This window comes from Fusarium graminearum, chromosome 3 (genome assembly GCF_000240135.3).
Source record: "Fusarium graminearum PH-1 chromosome 3, whole genome shotgun sequence".
Classification (NCBI taxonomy): domain Eukaryota; kingdom Fungi; phylum Ascomycota; class Sordariomycetes; order Hypocreales; family Nectriaceae; genus Fusarium; species Fusarium graminearum.
In genome coordinates this window covers 6,158,976-6,171,280 of record NC_026476.1, presented here as the reverse complement: position 1 = coordinate 6,171,280, position 12,305 = coordinate 6,158,976, and the positions used below count along the sequence as shown (strand labels likewise).

Below are 12,305 nucleotides of genomic sequence, written 5' to 3'. Positions count from 1 at the left end.
AGCTGAGAATTAGAAGCTGGAAGTTCTTTCCTTAGAGCCCACTAACTCTGGAATGAGCTATTGACTGGATCCGTAGCAACATAGAGGGAGGTACTATCTGGGTAGTAGTAGGCAGGTACTACCAAGTGCCCAGCCAGGTGGGTTGGATAAAATCAGGGAATAATAGAAGACCAAACAAAAACAGTGCTGATCTCATAGGGAAAATATAGACTCAAGCTTGTCTAATATTTTCATCAGTCATTAAATCAGTTCTGGTTATGCAACCCACCTGCCAGTTCAACCCACCCACCTACCTACTAGGTATGTCAGGAGGGTAGCCGCGCCTGCTTCCTCAACGAAAATGGAACCCTCCTCGTTTACCATCAGGAGAAGTGGCACCTGCTTTATTCAGTCTCCATTGAATGTTTACCTTGACAGCGAGAGAAGAAGAAAACCCAGACAAAACATCCCTTGCACAAACACCAAGATGTCTTGTTACGTTCCAGTCTCTATTGAGCTTTGTGCAAGTGCTTGTAAGTTCTCCCATTGTGTTCCAGTGTTTCTGAGTTCTTTTCACAATTCCAATTCCTATTGAGTTCCTTCGGGTCCCATTGCTCTCTTTACGGGTTAAGTTGCTTGAGTTCCTTCGGGTTCCAATGCTCCTTTTACGGTTCCAGTTTCTATTGAGCTTCGTGCCAGCGTTATTGAGTTCCAAAGGGTGACGAAGTCGGGCTCCTACAACCTCCACATGGTGTCACCCGGGGACCTGGTCTGATCTCAGGCTTCAGGTAATGCAGGAGACGCGCCCAAGGTAAGTCGTCCCATATTGTTTGTCTTGTTAATGTCATTATAGGTGCTGGTTACAAATTGTTGGAGTTAACAAAACTGCCCAACGAGATTGCCTCAATACAGTGGTCTTTGACAACGCCCTTGATATTGTAAGTAGGGCTGCATCGTCGATTACGGTGGGCATGACTGGTACAGCGACGGCAGGACAAAATAAGCCGTACATTCGACTCTCCGCATTTTGTCATTCATCTAACAACAACGAGATTTCAACACTTCCCGAGCCGAAAAAAAGGCATCTGTCAAAGATAAATTATTTATAAAAAGATACATTTTTCAGCCATGACTTTTCGACCCGTAGCACGATGCATCAACCACATGCACCGTCCTATTCTGCCACCCATCTCCCGCATTCGAAGGAGTACCTCCTCGACAGCAAACACGCGCCATCTAATGAGCCTGGCTGGCTTCACAGAGAACCAACTTATGGTCCGCGATGCCGTCGGCCAGATATGCGCTGAATTTCCCAATACGTACTGGCAAGAGCACGACCAAAATGAACAAGACCCGAAAGAGTTCCACACCGCCCTTGCCAAGGCTGGCTGGTTAGGTATCGCTCTTCCGGAATCACTGGGCGGCTCAGGTCTGGGTATCTCGGAAGCGGCCATGATGATGCAGACTATCGCAGAGTCGGGTGCTGGTATGGCGGGTGCTCAGTCCATACACGCTAATGTCTATGCGACGCAACCCCTCGCAAAGTTCGGGACGAAAGAACAACTCGAAATGACAATTCCAAAGATTATATCTGGGGATTATCGTGTATGCTTTGGTGTCACGGAGCCGAATTCCGGACTTGACACTCTTCGTCTCGAGACAACAGCGAAGCAGAACTCGGATGGGTCTTACAGCGTAACTGGCCAAAAGATCTGGATCACTTGTGCTCAGGTCGCTTCTAAAATGATTCTTCTTGCCCGGACTACACCACTAGATCAAGTCAAAAAGTCAAGTGAAGGTCTCTCGCTTTTCTGTATCCATCTGGATCGCACTCAACCAGGTCTCACAATGCGGAAGATCAAGAAAATGGGTGGCAGAGCCGTCGATGCTAATGAAGTCTTTTTTGACAACTACCAGATCCCATCCTCCTCTCTCATCGGTGAACAGAACAAGGGCTTCAAGATGATCCTCCACGGTATGAACGCTGAGCGATGCCTTCTAGCCGGCGAGGCCCTCGGCCTCGGGTACGCAGCACTTGCCAAAGCCAGTGGATACGCCCGCGAGCGTGTCGTTTTTAAGCGACCAATCGGCATGAACCAAGCCATTGCTCATCCTCTTGCGGATGCATACATGAAGCTCGAAGGTGCGAAACTGGCTACGTATCACGCCGCGAGATTGTACGACCAAAGTAAAACAGATGCTTCAGTCAGACAGGACGACATTGGCGTTGCAGCGAACAGTGCAAAGTACATGGCTGCTGAAGCGGCGTTTACAGCTTGTGAGAGAGCGGTTCTGACGTATGGTGGCATGGGCTACGCGATGGAGTATGATGTCGAGAGGTGGTTCAGGGAATGTCTTGTTCCAAGGATCGCACCTGTAAGTAGGGAGATGATATTGAACTATATCAGTGAGAAGGTACTTGAGTTGCCCAGGAGTTACTAGGAGAGGTTTCAGTGGCTTGGGACAGTACTATAACAGAAGTTTCAATGCATGCTCTAGAGTCAAATTTTAAGACGAGGACAATAGCAGACCACGAGAGCATAAACAATGCTTATGAACCATTGAAAGAATGATGATCTCGGTTCGCTAAACGATATTTATTCAGCTACCTTAGCCTCTGCCCTTGAAGTAAAGAATAAACAATGACCAGGACAGACTAAGTAACTCACCATATCAACATTAGCTCCACTGGCCATGGGCTGGATATCATCTTTCAACTTGATTGGTTCGACTAAGGAGTATGGAGAAACTGTCTCGGATATCTAACCTGTGACTTGATGTTTCAATTTCATAATCCCAATCACAAGGGTCCAGAAAAGTCTCATAGCAGTAGATTTCCAGTGACTTCTCGTAATACACCTGATCAAGAAGGTCAAAGAAATCTGAAAGGGTGCTGTCTCGAGCGATGGATGTGGTGTCTCCGCCGCTAGATATGTACGGTACCAGCTCGTAAGCTGGAACTTCGACGTACTCTTCATCAAAGTCGCGGATCTGGGGTCCATTAATATGATGCCGCAATATCCAGTCCATATCCCGGACAATGAGCTTGGGTTTCGGACTCCCATCATTACCTATGTGGCCGAAAAGCCACCTGAGCAGAAACTCCAGAGAAGCAGGGACATCCTCGATGAAAGGTGTGCTTGTTTTGTTTTCAAGAGAGAGATTCCAAGACGGATCGAATTCGACGGCCACATTGTGAGCATCTAACACAATGCCCCAGTAAGAGACCTCTGTCCATTTGCTGGTCAAGAACTCCCAATCATCTGCGACGATACATAATAGATCGTATTTAGGGTAAACCATCTGACGCCAGTGCTCGCCATCGACCCTGGAGTGTAGCATGAGGACCCTTCGACCGCTGTCTTCCTCTGGCCAAATACGGTCATAGTGATTGTATTCTTCCAGTGAGCAGCAGTCCAACATATCGTCGTCATTATATGGTCGCGGCTGCTTTCCCCAGTGTTTGGCGACAACGTCTCTTGACTCTTGGCAAGCCGTCCAAAGACCAGCGTCCCAGAGGTAGATTGATTTGTTTCGTGGTTTGGAGTCGTCCCAGTTGTGCTTTAATGGAGACATTTCTGTGTATTCGTCGAGTGTCACATAGTGGACTGCTTGAAAGCTTTGGCGCAGCCCGCGGCACGCTGCTTCCCAGATTTGCATCCGAAGTTCGGTCGGGAGCCTTGGGAAAGGGTGGAAGGTATTGAAAGCCATGGTGCGAAGAAGTGATAATTTGTTGCAAGGTAGTCGATTGATGATGTGTAAAAACAATTTAGAGAGAATGAAGGGAGAAGGCTTCAAGAGTGACCTTGGGGTGTATTTATAAGATGCATTGAAGTATTCTGGCCGGATGACTCGAAATATTAACATTGGCGCCCTGTGGGGGAAGAGCTTAAAAGCGCGCAGCATGGGCGAATAAGTAATCAACCTGCTGTGCAACAAAATCTTTTTTTGGCAGTTGCCCACATCATAGAGTTCAGTCGTTGCTGTATTTGCTGGGCAGCTGCTCTGTCAATCATAGCGATATGGTCTTACTGGGAAACTCAACTATTGCAACAGGAACTCTATTTCTGTAACATACTGACTACCTATTTGATGTGCATGGACAGATCAACACTTGTCTGTTATTAAAGAAATCTCTGCGAAATTAGGTCTAGATGCTAAGTTGAACGGGAAATCGAGTGATAATATACATACAACATGTATGTACCTACCCACTCATGTTGTGGAGATGTCTCCATCCAGAATAACTTAGTAGTTTTATTGATATGACCAAGACACAGAGTTTGAGTACAATTTTCTTTTTACAACTTTGACTTTGTTCTGGCGACAACTCCAACACACTTAATCTCGATGTTGGCGTTCATTGGCAAACTCTTGACAGCGACACATCTGGAAAGTATCAGTATAAGCTTGCTATCGATGGTTGTCAAATCCTTCAACTCACGTTCGAGCGGGCTTCAAGTCACCCCAGTACTCAGCATATACCTCGTTCATCTTGTCGTAGTACTTCATGTCGGATAGATAAATGTTGACTTCCACCACGTCGTTCAGACTTGAGCCAGCCTCGTCGAGGATGGCACCGAGGTTGCGGATGATTTGGCGCTGAAGAAGACTGGTAAGCTATTATGCAGATAGATAGATTTTGATCCTATGCTTGACTTACAGTGTGGGCCTCAATGTCGCCGTCAATAATCTTTCCAGTCTTGGGGTCCATTGCGACACCGCCGGAAGTGAAGACAAAGCCATTGGCGATGATGGCCTGGTTCATCAGGTTCGACGGCACCGCGGGAGCATTTTTAGTGGAAACGGATGTCCTAGTCATTTTCTGTTCGTTTTTGTTTTGTTTTGTTTTGTTTTATTTGAGATTTTTAGTTCTTGAGGTTTGGATATTGTTGATATGTAGTCTAGATAAGCGGCAATTGGCGCCGATTGCGGGGGCTACATCTGACGTCCGACAGTCCACCCACATTGAGTGGGTCGGGTCATGAAGAGCAGGTTGTAAGAGAGAGTGACAATATTAAGTAATGGCATATAGTGTGCCATTTCCGTATCATTTCCTAGAGTGAAATACCCTTGGCTGATGAAGTCTGTCCAAGCTTTCACAGCGTTACTACTGATTCCAAACCAATTACTTTATCATCTCACTGCTAGATACCACCACTTCCATCCGTCGTGCAATCTCCAAGGCGGCCCTAAAGACGACTATTCCCAAAGAATGCTTGACCCGCTAGGCAATTCATTGTGATCCTGATTTCTCAGTAGTCGCTAGTCAAGTACCACAATATAATCGACTATTCTCGTCATGCAATGACAACAATTCCCTCCTCTCTGGAACAAGTGGATTTCTTATTTCCCATCGTCTTTTGTTCATGGACTTACCCAAAAACGCTGCGGTTGAATTTGATCCGTGCAGGAACATTCCTCTTACGAGCGCTGTTATGGGAGGTAGCTTTTACCATCAGTAGGTACCTACGACTATTGCATTAGTACCTGTCGGATTACTCTTTTTTCGTCTATAGGGCAAACATTACACCGTATTCTAGGCAGTAGCGTGATTGCTACGGTTGGCGTGGCTGCCTGCTGGCTTCCCCAATAACATTGGAAGCACACCCACATCGACAGCTGCCCCAACACGGCATCCACTTGGATGGAAGACTGTTCCTTCCTACCCACAGAGAAATCTTGATGTGAGGCAGGGAAGGTGCTAATGATGGGCCACAGCTGGCCATTACATCTTGGACATGGGCGACCTGATACGACTTTTCTTTTCTTTCTTCAAACCCATCCACAACAACCCACCCTTTGACAAATCCTCTTTGTGATTCTTATGGTTCTATAGACCCAACAATACAATGACCGTAAGTACAGTCCCTAGTCCTATGTAGCTAGAAATTCGTTTTGACTAACTTGACAGAAGCACGCCAAGAACGTAAGTCACTTCCGTACTTGAGCCACGCTATCTCGACCTCGCCTTGGACCCTGTCAACGCTTCGACCCGTACACCCATCACGATACGATACCTTTCTGCCCACACTGACATATATTGAAGAAGAACAACAAACCTCGGGCCAATCCGGCCCCGGGCCGGTTCGGTCCCGTACCCTGTAAGTAGAAACAAGGCGCAGGACATGAACAATTGCTGGATAACACTTTATAGAAAAACAACAATCAAGTAAGCTTACTTGCTAACCATCTCATGACAAATCTCGAGGATATTAATTCTTGTTTAGCGACAAGGCTCTCGAGCCTCTTCGGGGCAACAGTAGCAGCAACAACAACAGGAGGCTGCCCCGGCTGAAAAGGTAAGAAAACTTCCATCTAACTGGTACTTCATGGATCACTAACATTAGAATAGCCGAAACGCCATCCAAAAGGTGGGCCGTCAAGGCCAAGGATGAGGATAACCTGGGCCTGAAAATTGGACTAGCATTCTGTTGGCCTAAGACTTAGGGGATAGAAATAAATAGCCTAAGGCCCTTGTTTAAGTAGTATAAGAATAACGCATACCCGTTTGTCGTTCCAGTTCCTACAAACCTTGCCGTGTGACCATGACCGCCATCACCATCAAGGTCAGCGTGATCAAACCTGGCAAACCTGGCGTAGGAGCATCGTTATTCTCCCCTGGGACGTTGGGAGTCTTCTCATTTTCCTTGATCGCGGAGAACATGGCAGATCCATTCAAATTTAAACGACTAACTTCTCCTTTGACCTCATCCAATGGCGCAACAAAAGCCATCTGACTCCAGCTGAACTGTGTATTCCGTCCTCCGTAGACAAAAACTTCGAATCTCCCTATCACCTTTGAGCCAATCAACACCACCGTACCGTGGAGAACATCTGCCATCAGAGTGATCTCAGAAGGTACCGATATCTTGACAGGCTTGTGCGTGGAGGAGGAGGCGTTGACCCAGATGCGACCAGGATGGCCAGGGTCTAATTTCAAAGCGTCTTCTTCACTGACTTGACGAAGAGGGTACTTCCACCCATCAGCCTTGAATACGAGATTGCCACTTTTGTCTAGAGATAAGGAGTTGTCGGGACTTGATAAAGTAAACGGTCCACTGACGGATAGCGTCAATGTGTAGTTCATGCCTTTGCTTCCTTTGCCCAGATTTATCCTCTCGCCGTCACCGCTCGATCGAGACCATGATAGCAAAGTACCATTTGTATGGGTATTAGAAATTGACAATTGCCGGTCGAGATTCTGGTCTGGAGCCTTGGACGAATAGAAGTCAATGCTTGTGTCTGTTGTCTCGTTGAATAGCTGTGGTCCACGGCTTCCGCTCCACGCGCGAGCTCCCAACAAGGCGATACCGCGACGCATAGAATAATACGCTTCCAACTGCGTTGAAGCATCAGGCCCGTTATCATTCCATGCCGCCAAGGTAGCACCCCGAAGTCGTGACTCGTCATCTTCAAGTTGCATGCTGGTGTTGAAAGGGTTAAAGTCAGCAGGTGTCCACTGCCAGCCACCTTTGTCTGCAAAGTTAAACACGCGATTCTCGTTAAAGAACTGCGGGTATCTAGCTGGCAAAATCGGCATGTGGTCGTTCTTCAGGCTCGTGTAGGCCCACCAGTCCTCTGAGTTGATAACGTCGTAGCCATCCTTGACAAGTTGTACGGGATCGGATTGGCCGTACTGCCAATGCTGAATGATGACGTCCTTGTCGATGGTCTGGTTTTTCTTGGATGGTTCGTGCGTGCCCCAAATACGGCTTCGCTTGTCGGACGTGGAGTTGATGAACCGGCTCATCTTGTTCACAAACGTAATGTAATCATCTGCAAGTTCAGCATCATACTCGTCTGCACCGATGTGGACCTCTTTGGTCTTGAACCATGGGAGGAATTCTTTCCAGATTTTCTGCACTGTCGGCAAAGTGTCGGGATGGGTGAGGTTCAGCAGATCCTTCTTGGAAAGGGCAAGCTCTGGCTTCCACTTGGTGAGATACAGAGAATGGCCCGGGGCTTCAATTTCCGGGATGACGGTGACACCACGAGAGGCGCAGTGTTGCTGCAAATCGTCAAAGTCGTCCCTGGAGAGAGTTTCGTTCTCGCGGCCATGTAGAATACCTCGTAGATCCTCGTCCTCGGGTAGTAGTGAGAAATGCGAATAAACATCTTGCCAGGTTTCGTTTTTTCCGCGATTCAGTGGGTAATTGTCGCTGAGGTGATAATGGAACTCGTTCATCTTGAAGAAAGACGCATAGCTGCACAACTCCTTGAGGAAATCTTTGGAGTACCATTTTCGTCCCGCATCGAGCATGTATCCTCTTGTGGAGTAGGCTGGTGCATCTCTCGCGTATGTAGTCGTCAGAGTGCCGTTGTCGGCTTGAGAAAGAAGCTGGAGAAGAGTTCTTGTTCCCCACCACAAGCCGCGAGCACCATTTCCTCCGATGGTAATACGTGCCGAGTTGATTGATATTTCGTAGCCCTCAGAATTCGACTTCCCGTTCTCGTATGTCAGATCAGAAACTTCTCCGGTATACGCGCCGAGGTAGATACCACTGGCATTGCTGGCGATTTTATCAGCTTGCTTCAGCGTCCAGTTGAGACCTGTGATCTGGTCGAGGTCATCTCGAAAAGTGGTCGCAAAATCAAGCGCGGTGGGTGGAATCAGAGTGAGGCCATCCTTGTCGGATACAGAAGCGAAATCATTGTCGAGGTAAATTATCTTGTCGCTTTGTTCAAGTAACCAGACGTCTTGGGTAAAAGTATCGGCTTTCTCGAGGAGTGGTGGGATGAGGTCATGGGCCAGTGTCAAAACGGGGACCCCCAGCAAGGTTGCTATCAGGCGATATCGTTGGATTAACATGGCGCCTCTTTCACAATGTTTATGGAAGCGCCACAAAACAATGTTTCGAGATGTGACACATCTTTATTCATTTACTTATCTTCTCCCAAGGTATTCGTATATCGCTTTGTCGATCTTGGTCCACAAACAGCTCCGCAGCCAAGTGCGGGGGACGTTGCAATTGTAACATTGGATGAACGAACAAATGCAACTGTAACCATGAACTCTAATGACCTGCCAAATGCATCAAAGTGCAATTACTGGTGTTGAAAGCGCCCTGATTCTAGAAAACTCGATCTCGTAAACGTGTGCGTTGTGGTGGTTAGCAAATAAGCTTATGCCATTTAGACTAGGGCCTTAGGGTGTTGATTTCTTTACCCTAAGACTCGGTTCTTGTACAATCGCGATAACAGGATGATTGTAAGATCTTTAGACCTTTCTTCTTTCCCATCCTACTACTCGTTGTCCTTCTCCTCCTCCTTGGCCATCGAGGCCAAACGCTTCTTCACTTCGGCCGACAGATCATGTATTAGTATTTGGATAACACCTAGTATAGGGTAGGTAGGAAATAGACTTACGTCAATGAGTGACTGCCCACTAGGGACCAACAACCGCTACTACACAGCAGCAGTCCAAGCTTGTAATTTGATTAGCATACTCTGTATGTTGTGAACACATAAGAGATAAAGTTGTTCTTACGGCCACTTTGGCCTTGCCAGCCTGCAAATATTGTTAGTCAGAACTACAGTATGTACATAGGGTAGATAGCTTACCTCGATCTCACAGAATAAAGTATAGTGCCATAGTTCATATGAGGACTTTGGCGTTCCAGTGCTATTATATTGTTAGCAGAGATAATAAAGTAGAGCATCAGGGTATACATACGTCTCGGCTGGACTCTGCCTCCTACATTAAGAAACATATGTTAGTGTCTTGATCAAATATATTGGTGGTAGGCATATCAACTTACAGCAAGAGTTCCCTTCTGTAACAGGAAAGGTTTGACCAAGCAGAAGCAGATCATCCCCCGTTATTTCGATAACGGGGCATTTCGTCCGGTGATCTTCGCGACAATTACACAAGTATAAAGACGATTTTGGTGTCGTGGGCTCTTTAACGCGATGGTTAGTATCCAGCCCAGCAGAGACCAAAATAGGGAGATAAATATGACTTACCGAAATGGTTGATGGGATTGAAGAAAGGAAAACGGGATTGGCTCCCCGTGTCCAAGGTAATAGCAGTGGTGCAGCACTGGCCTTCCGTTTTGCATTGATACCTGCCTCACATCAAGGTCGACATCTCTCCATCAGTGCCTTCTGCTGACAGGGGGAAACGGTCTTGTTGTGGCATGTTGGATGTGAGTGTCGCTCCAATGTGATGTGTGGATTGAGGAAGCCGGTATGCTGAGAGGATCGGACTACAATGAAAAGTAGGGGCCTGAGGCAGCCACACCAACAGCAGCAAGCACGCTGGTTCCTGCCATGGAAGGCAACCATGGTCTTCAAGTGCCATTTTGTTTGTCGGTGCTTTGGTCTTGTGACTACGAGCAAATCTCCCACCAATATTTTAATTCCAGTAGAGCTACACATGGTTCATATGTAATGACGAAGATTGGTATACCAATTTATGCTAGTTAGACCAGGCCTTTAGGTTGTTTATTTCTATACTCTAAGGCTTAGTCTAGTTGTTGTGAAATTATCGCCACGGGGCAATATCAAAAGGTCTCGAGAAACAAAACATTTGCTATAGGCAACTTAAACTGTTGATGAATCTGACGGGTTTTGGATCTAACATGGGTATTGGCTAGGTAGCCTGACACATACTACAACTTTTACAACCCATCGACAATCAAATCAGCTTTCGATATCCAATAAAATCAAGCATGTATCAGATGAATTCTAATTGCCTCTCATTGTGACGTGTTCCATTTTTCCATCTGTATTACTTGGGCGTTTAACGTGGTTGTTGCCACAACACAGTAGCCACTTTTAGAATTACCGATCTTTCCTTGCTGCAGAACGTTCCTGAACAATTGGAGAGATGACGTTCTCTTTGTAAGGCAGGCACCAGTGTAAGAATGAAGTTGCTAATGTTGGCATGCTGCTATTATATCTTGGGCATGGGGATCCGATTCAATTTTTCTTTCTTCAATCCCATCAACTCACATCGGTAAGTTATCTATCCGATGCTATGCGATTATATCAGCTTGTGAACAATACTGACCATTTGTCTTCCTATTTTTAGCCGAATCGTACATTTCGGTAAGTCATGTTCATCTCCCTGTCTGTTGTGCAATCTGAAGGCTAAACATCTTGTTCAAGAGCTCACCATTTCCCAACGTACGTATGAGTTCGCTGTTTGCCTTGGTTTGGACTTTACTGATATTCTTGTCTTTGCCGTTTTACAGCTTCAACTTTTCTCACCGTAGGTCGCCTTGACCCTTGCGCCTCTACTTTTCTCTGATACTGACTACTATGGTTTCCTAGGAATCTCTCACATCATGCCTGTAAGTACAGTCCCTGTCTTTGACTGGAAGTTTGTTTTCCATGGATTAATAACATGAAATTAGTCCACAAATTTCCCCGTATGTTACTCTCATCAGATACTTGCGTGAATAACAAACACATTGACCCTTCATGTTACAGGCCGGCTCCGTTGAGGTATGTTGGCACGCCTGCATAGATTCAACCAAGATACTGACATATATTTCTCACTAGGAGGCCGTGCAAGAAGCCCAAGTATGTATAACCTAGACAATACTCTACCATGATCCCTAGGGACTAATGACGCAATGGCATTGGATGAACTTTGTCCTTGTACATATTGCATCCTGCCTTGTTTTGTGTATTATGATGGCTGACTAGGGTTTTGCCTTGGACAGTCTGCCCTTGCCGATTACCTCGTGAGTGATGCTATGACTGGCCCTTGGTTACATTTGCAGAGGTACTGATTCTTTACTTTCTAATAGGACCTCGATCTCACGTTCGAGGTAAGCTATCTACCTCATGCATGCAACACCTATAGCTCTGACTGATAACAATTTGCAGAAGGCCCAAGCCGAACTTGCCGTAAGAATGGCTTGATATTTTTATTAGTGTTCTACTGGGAATATGTGCTAATTAACTTACAGAAATGGGAGGCAATCAGGGATCAGCCCGCCGCCGCCCAAGCGGCGATTGACGTGAGTCCATTTCACAAATGCCATTGTCACATTACTAATAAATGATGCAGAGGCTGGGAAGGAGGAGAAGAAGAAGAAGAAGAAGAAGAAGGAGTACGGTTTTTTTTTTTTTTATTACTTTTCCGTTAGTATTCTCAAAACCATTTGTGATCGATAAATGCTAACATTCTTGAAACAGGAAGGCAACTATCATTATGATATTTCTATAGTGAACGACAGCATAAATACCAAAAAGTAGAGCATGGGGCCCGAAGTTTCGACCACCATTCCTTTGGTAAAATTGGCTTCTGAACATAAGGGACGAAATTGATAGGTCATCTTATGCTACTTAAACTATGGTCTTTAGGCTGTTTA

At 46.2% G+C, this 12,305-nt stretch overlaps 8 protein-coding genes across 8 annotated transcripts; 4 read left to right on the top strand and 4 right to left on the bottom strand.

The window, feature by feature from the left end:
* Positions 1 to 466: 466 nt before the first annotated feature.
* On the top strand, positions 467 to 982 carry FGSG_13884 (uncharacterized protein; the record flags this gene model as incomplete). The annotated part of the gene is given in 5 exon segments (XM_011327122.1): positions 467 to 512; positions 657 to 748; positions 768 to 790; positions 833 to 917; positions 926 to 982. Coding segments are annotated over 5 exon segments (303 nt in total).
* Positions 983 to 1,143: 161 nt separating this feature from the next.
* Positions 1,144 to 2,421, top strand: FGSG_10950 (uncharacterized protein; the record flags this gene model as incomplete). Its single annotated transcript, XM_011327121.1, has 1 exon — positions 1,144 to 2,421. The coding sequence occupies one exon, from the start codon at positions 1,144 to 1,146 to the stop codon at positions 2,419 to 2,421; it is 1,278 nt and encodes a 425-aa protein (XP_011325423.1).
* A 168-nt stretch (positions 2,422 to 2,589) lies between these two features.
* On the bottom strand, positions 2,590 to 3,555 carry FGSG_10951 (uncharacterized protein; the record flags this gene model as incomplete). Its single annotated transcript, XM_011327120.1, has 3 exons — positions 2,590 to 2,635; positions 2,747 to 2,905; positions 2,951 to 3,555. 3 exons carry the CDS (start codon positions 3,553 to 3,555, stop codon positions 2,590 to 2,592), a joined length of 810 nt encoding a protein of 269 aa, XP_011325422.1.
* Positions 3,556 to 4,216: 661 nt separating this feature from the next.
* On the bottom strand, positions 4,217 to 4,811 carry FGSG_10952 (uncharacterized protein). The gene is made up of 3 exons (XM_011327119.1): positions 4,643 to 4,811; positions 4,424 to 4,581; positions 4,217 to 4,368 (listed from the first exon to the last, which is right to left on the bottom strand). Exons 1-3 carry the CDS (start codon positions 4,799 to 4,801, stop codon positions 4,281 to 4,283), a joined length of 405 nt encoding a protein of 134 aa, XP_011325421.1. The 5' UTR covers positions 4,802 to 4,811; the 3' UTR covers positions 4,217 to 4,280.
* A 1,020-nt stretch (positions 4,812 to 5,831) lies between these two features.
* FGSG_10953 (uncharacterized protein) lies at positions 5,832 to 6,429 on the top strand (the record flags this gene model as incomplete). The annotated part of the gene is made up of 5 exons (XM_011327118.1): positions 5,832 to 5,837; positions 5,914 to 6,083; positions 6,137 to 6,151; positions 6,210 to 6,281; positions 6,330 to 6,429. 5 exons carry the CDS (start codon positions 5,832 to 5,834, stop codon positions 6,427 to 6,429), a joined length of 363 nt encoding a protein of 120 aa, XP_011325420.1.
* A 76-nt stretch (positions 6,430 to 6,505) lies between these two features.
* On the bottom strand, positions 6,506 to 8,791 carry FGSG_13883 (uncharacterized protein; the record flags this gene model as incomplete). Its single annotated transcript, XM_011327117.1, has 1 exon — positions 6,506 to 8,791. The coding sequence occupies one exon, from the start codon at positions 8,789 to 8,791 to the stop codon at positions 6,506 to 6,508; it is 2,286 nt and encodes a 761-aa protein (XP_011325419.1).
* Positions 8,792 to 9,225: 434 nt separating this feature from the next.
* On the bottom strand, positions 9,226 to 10,282 carry FGSG_13882 (uncharacterized protein; the record flags this gene model as incomplete). Its single annotated transcript, XM_011327116.1, has 7 exons — positions 9,226 to 9,270; positions 9,349 to 9,384; positions 9,470 to 9,490; positions 9,544 to 9,604; positions 9,656 to 9,676; positions 9,741 to 9,755; positions 10,056 to 10,282. 7 exons carry the CDS (start codon positions 10,280 to 10,282, stop codon positions 9,226 to 9,228), a joined length of 426 nt encoding a protein of 141 aa, XP_011325418.1.
* Positions 10,283 to 10,847: 565 nt separating this feature from the next.
* FGSG_10955 (uncharacterized protein) lies at positions 10,848 to 12,160 on the top strand (the record flags this gene model as incomplete). The annotated part of the gene is made up of 12 exons (XM_011327115.1): positions 10,848 to 10,939; positions 11,073 to 11,109; positions 11,199 to 11,276; positions 11,340 to 11,354; positions 11,416 to 11,430; positions 11,488 to 11,508; positions 11,652 to 11,672; positions 11,739 to 11,759; positions 11,818 to 11,838; positions 11,901 to 11,951; positions 12,004 to 12,044; positions 12,130 to 12,160. 12 exons carry the CDS (start codon positions 10,848 to 10,850, stop codon positions 12,158 to 12,160), a joined length of 444 nt encoding a protein of 147 aa, XP_011325417.1.
* Positions 12,161 to 12,305: the final 145 nt, after the last annotated feature.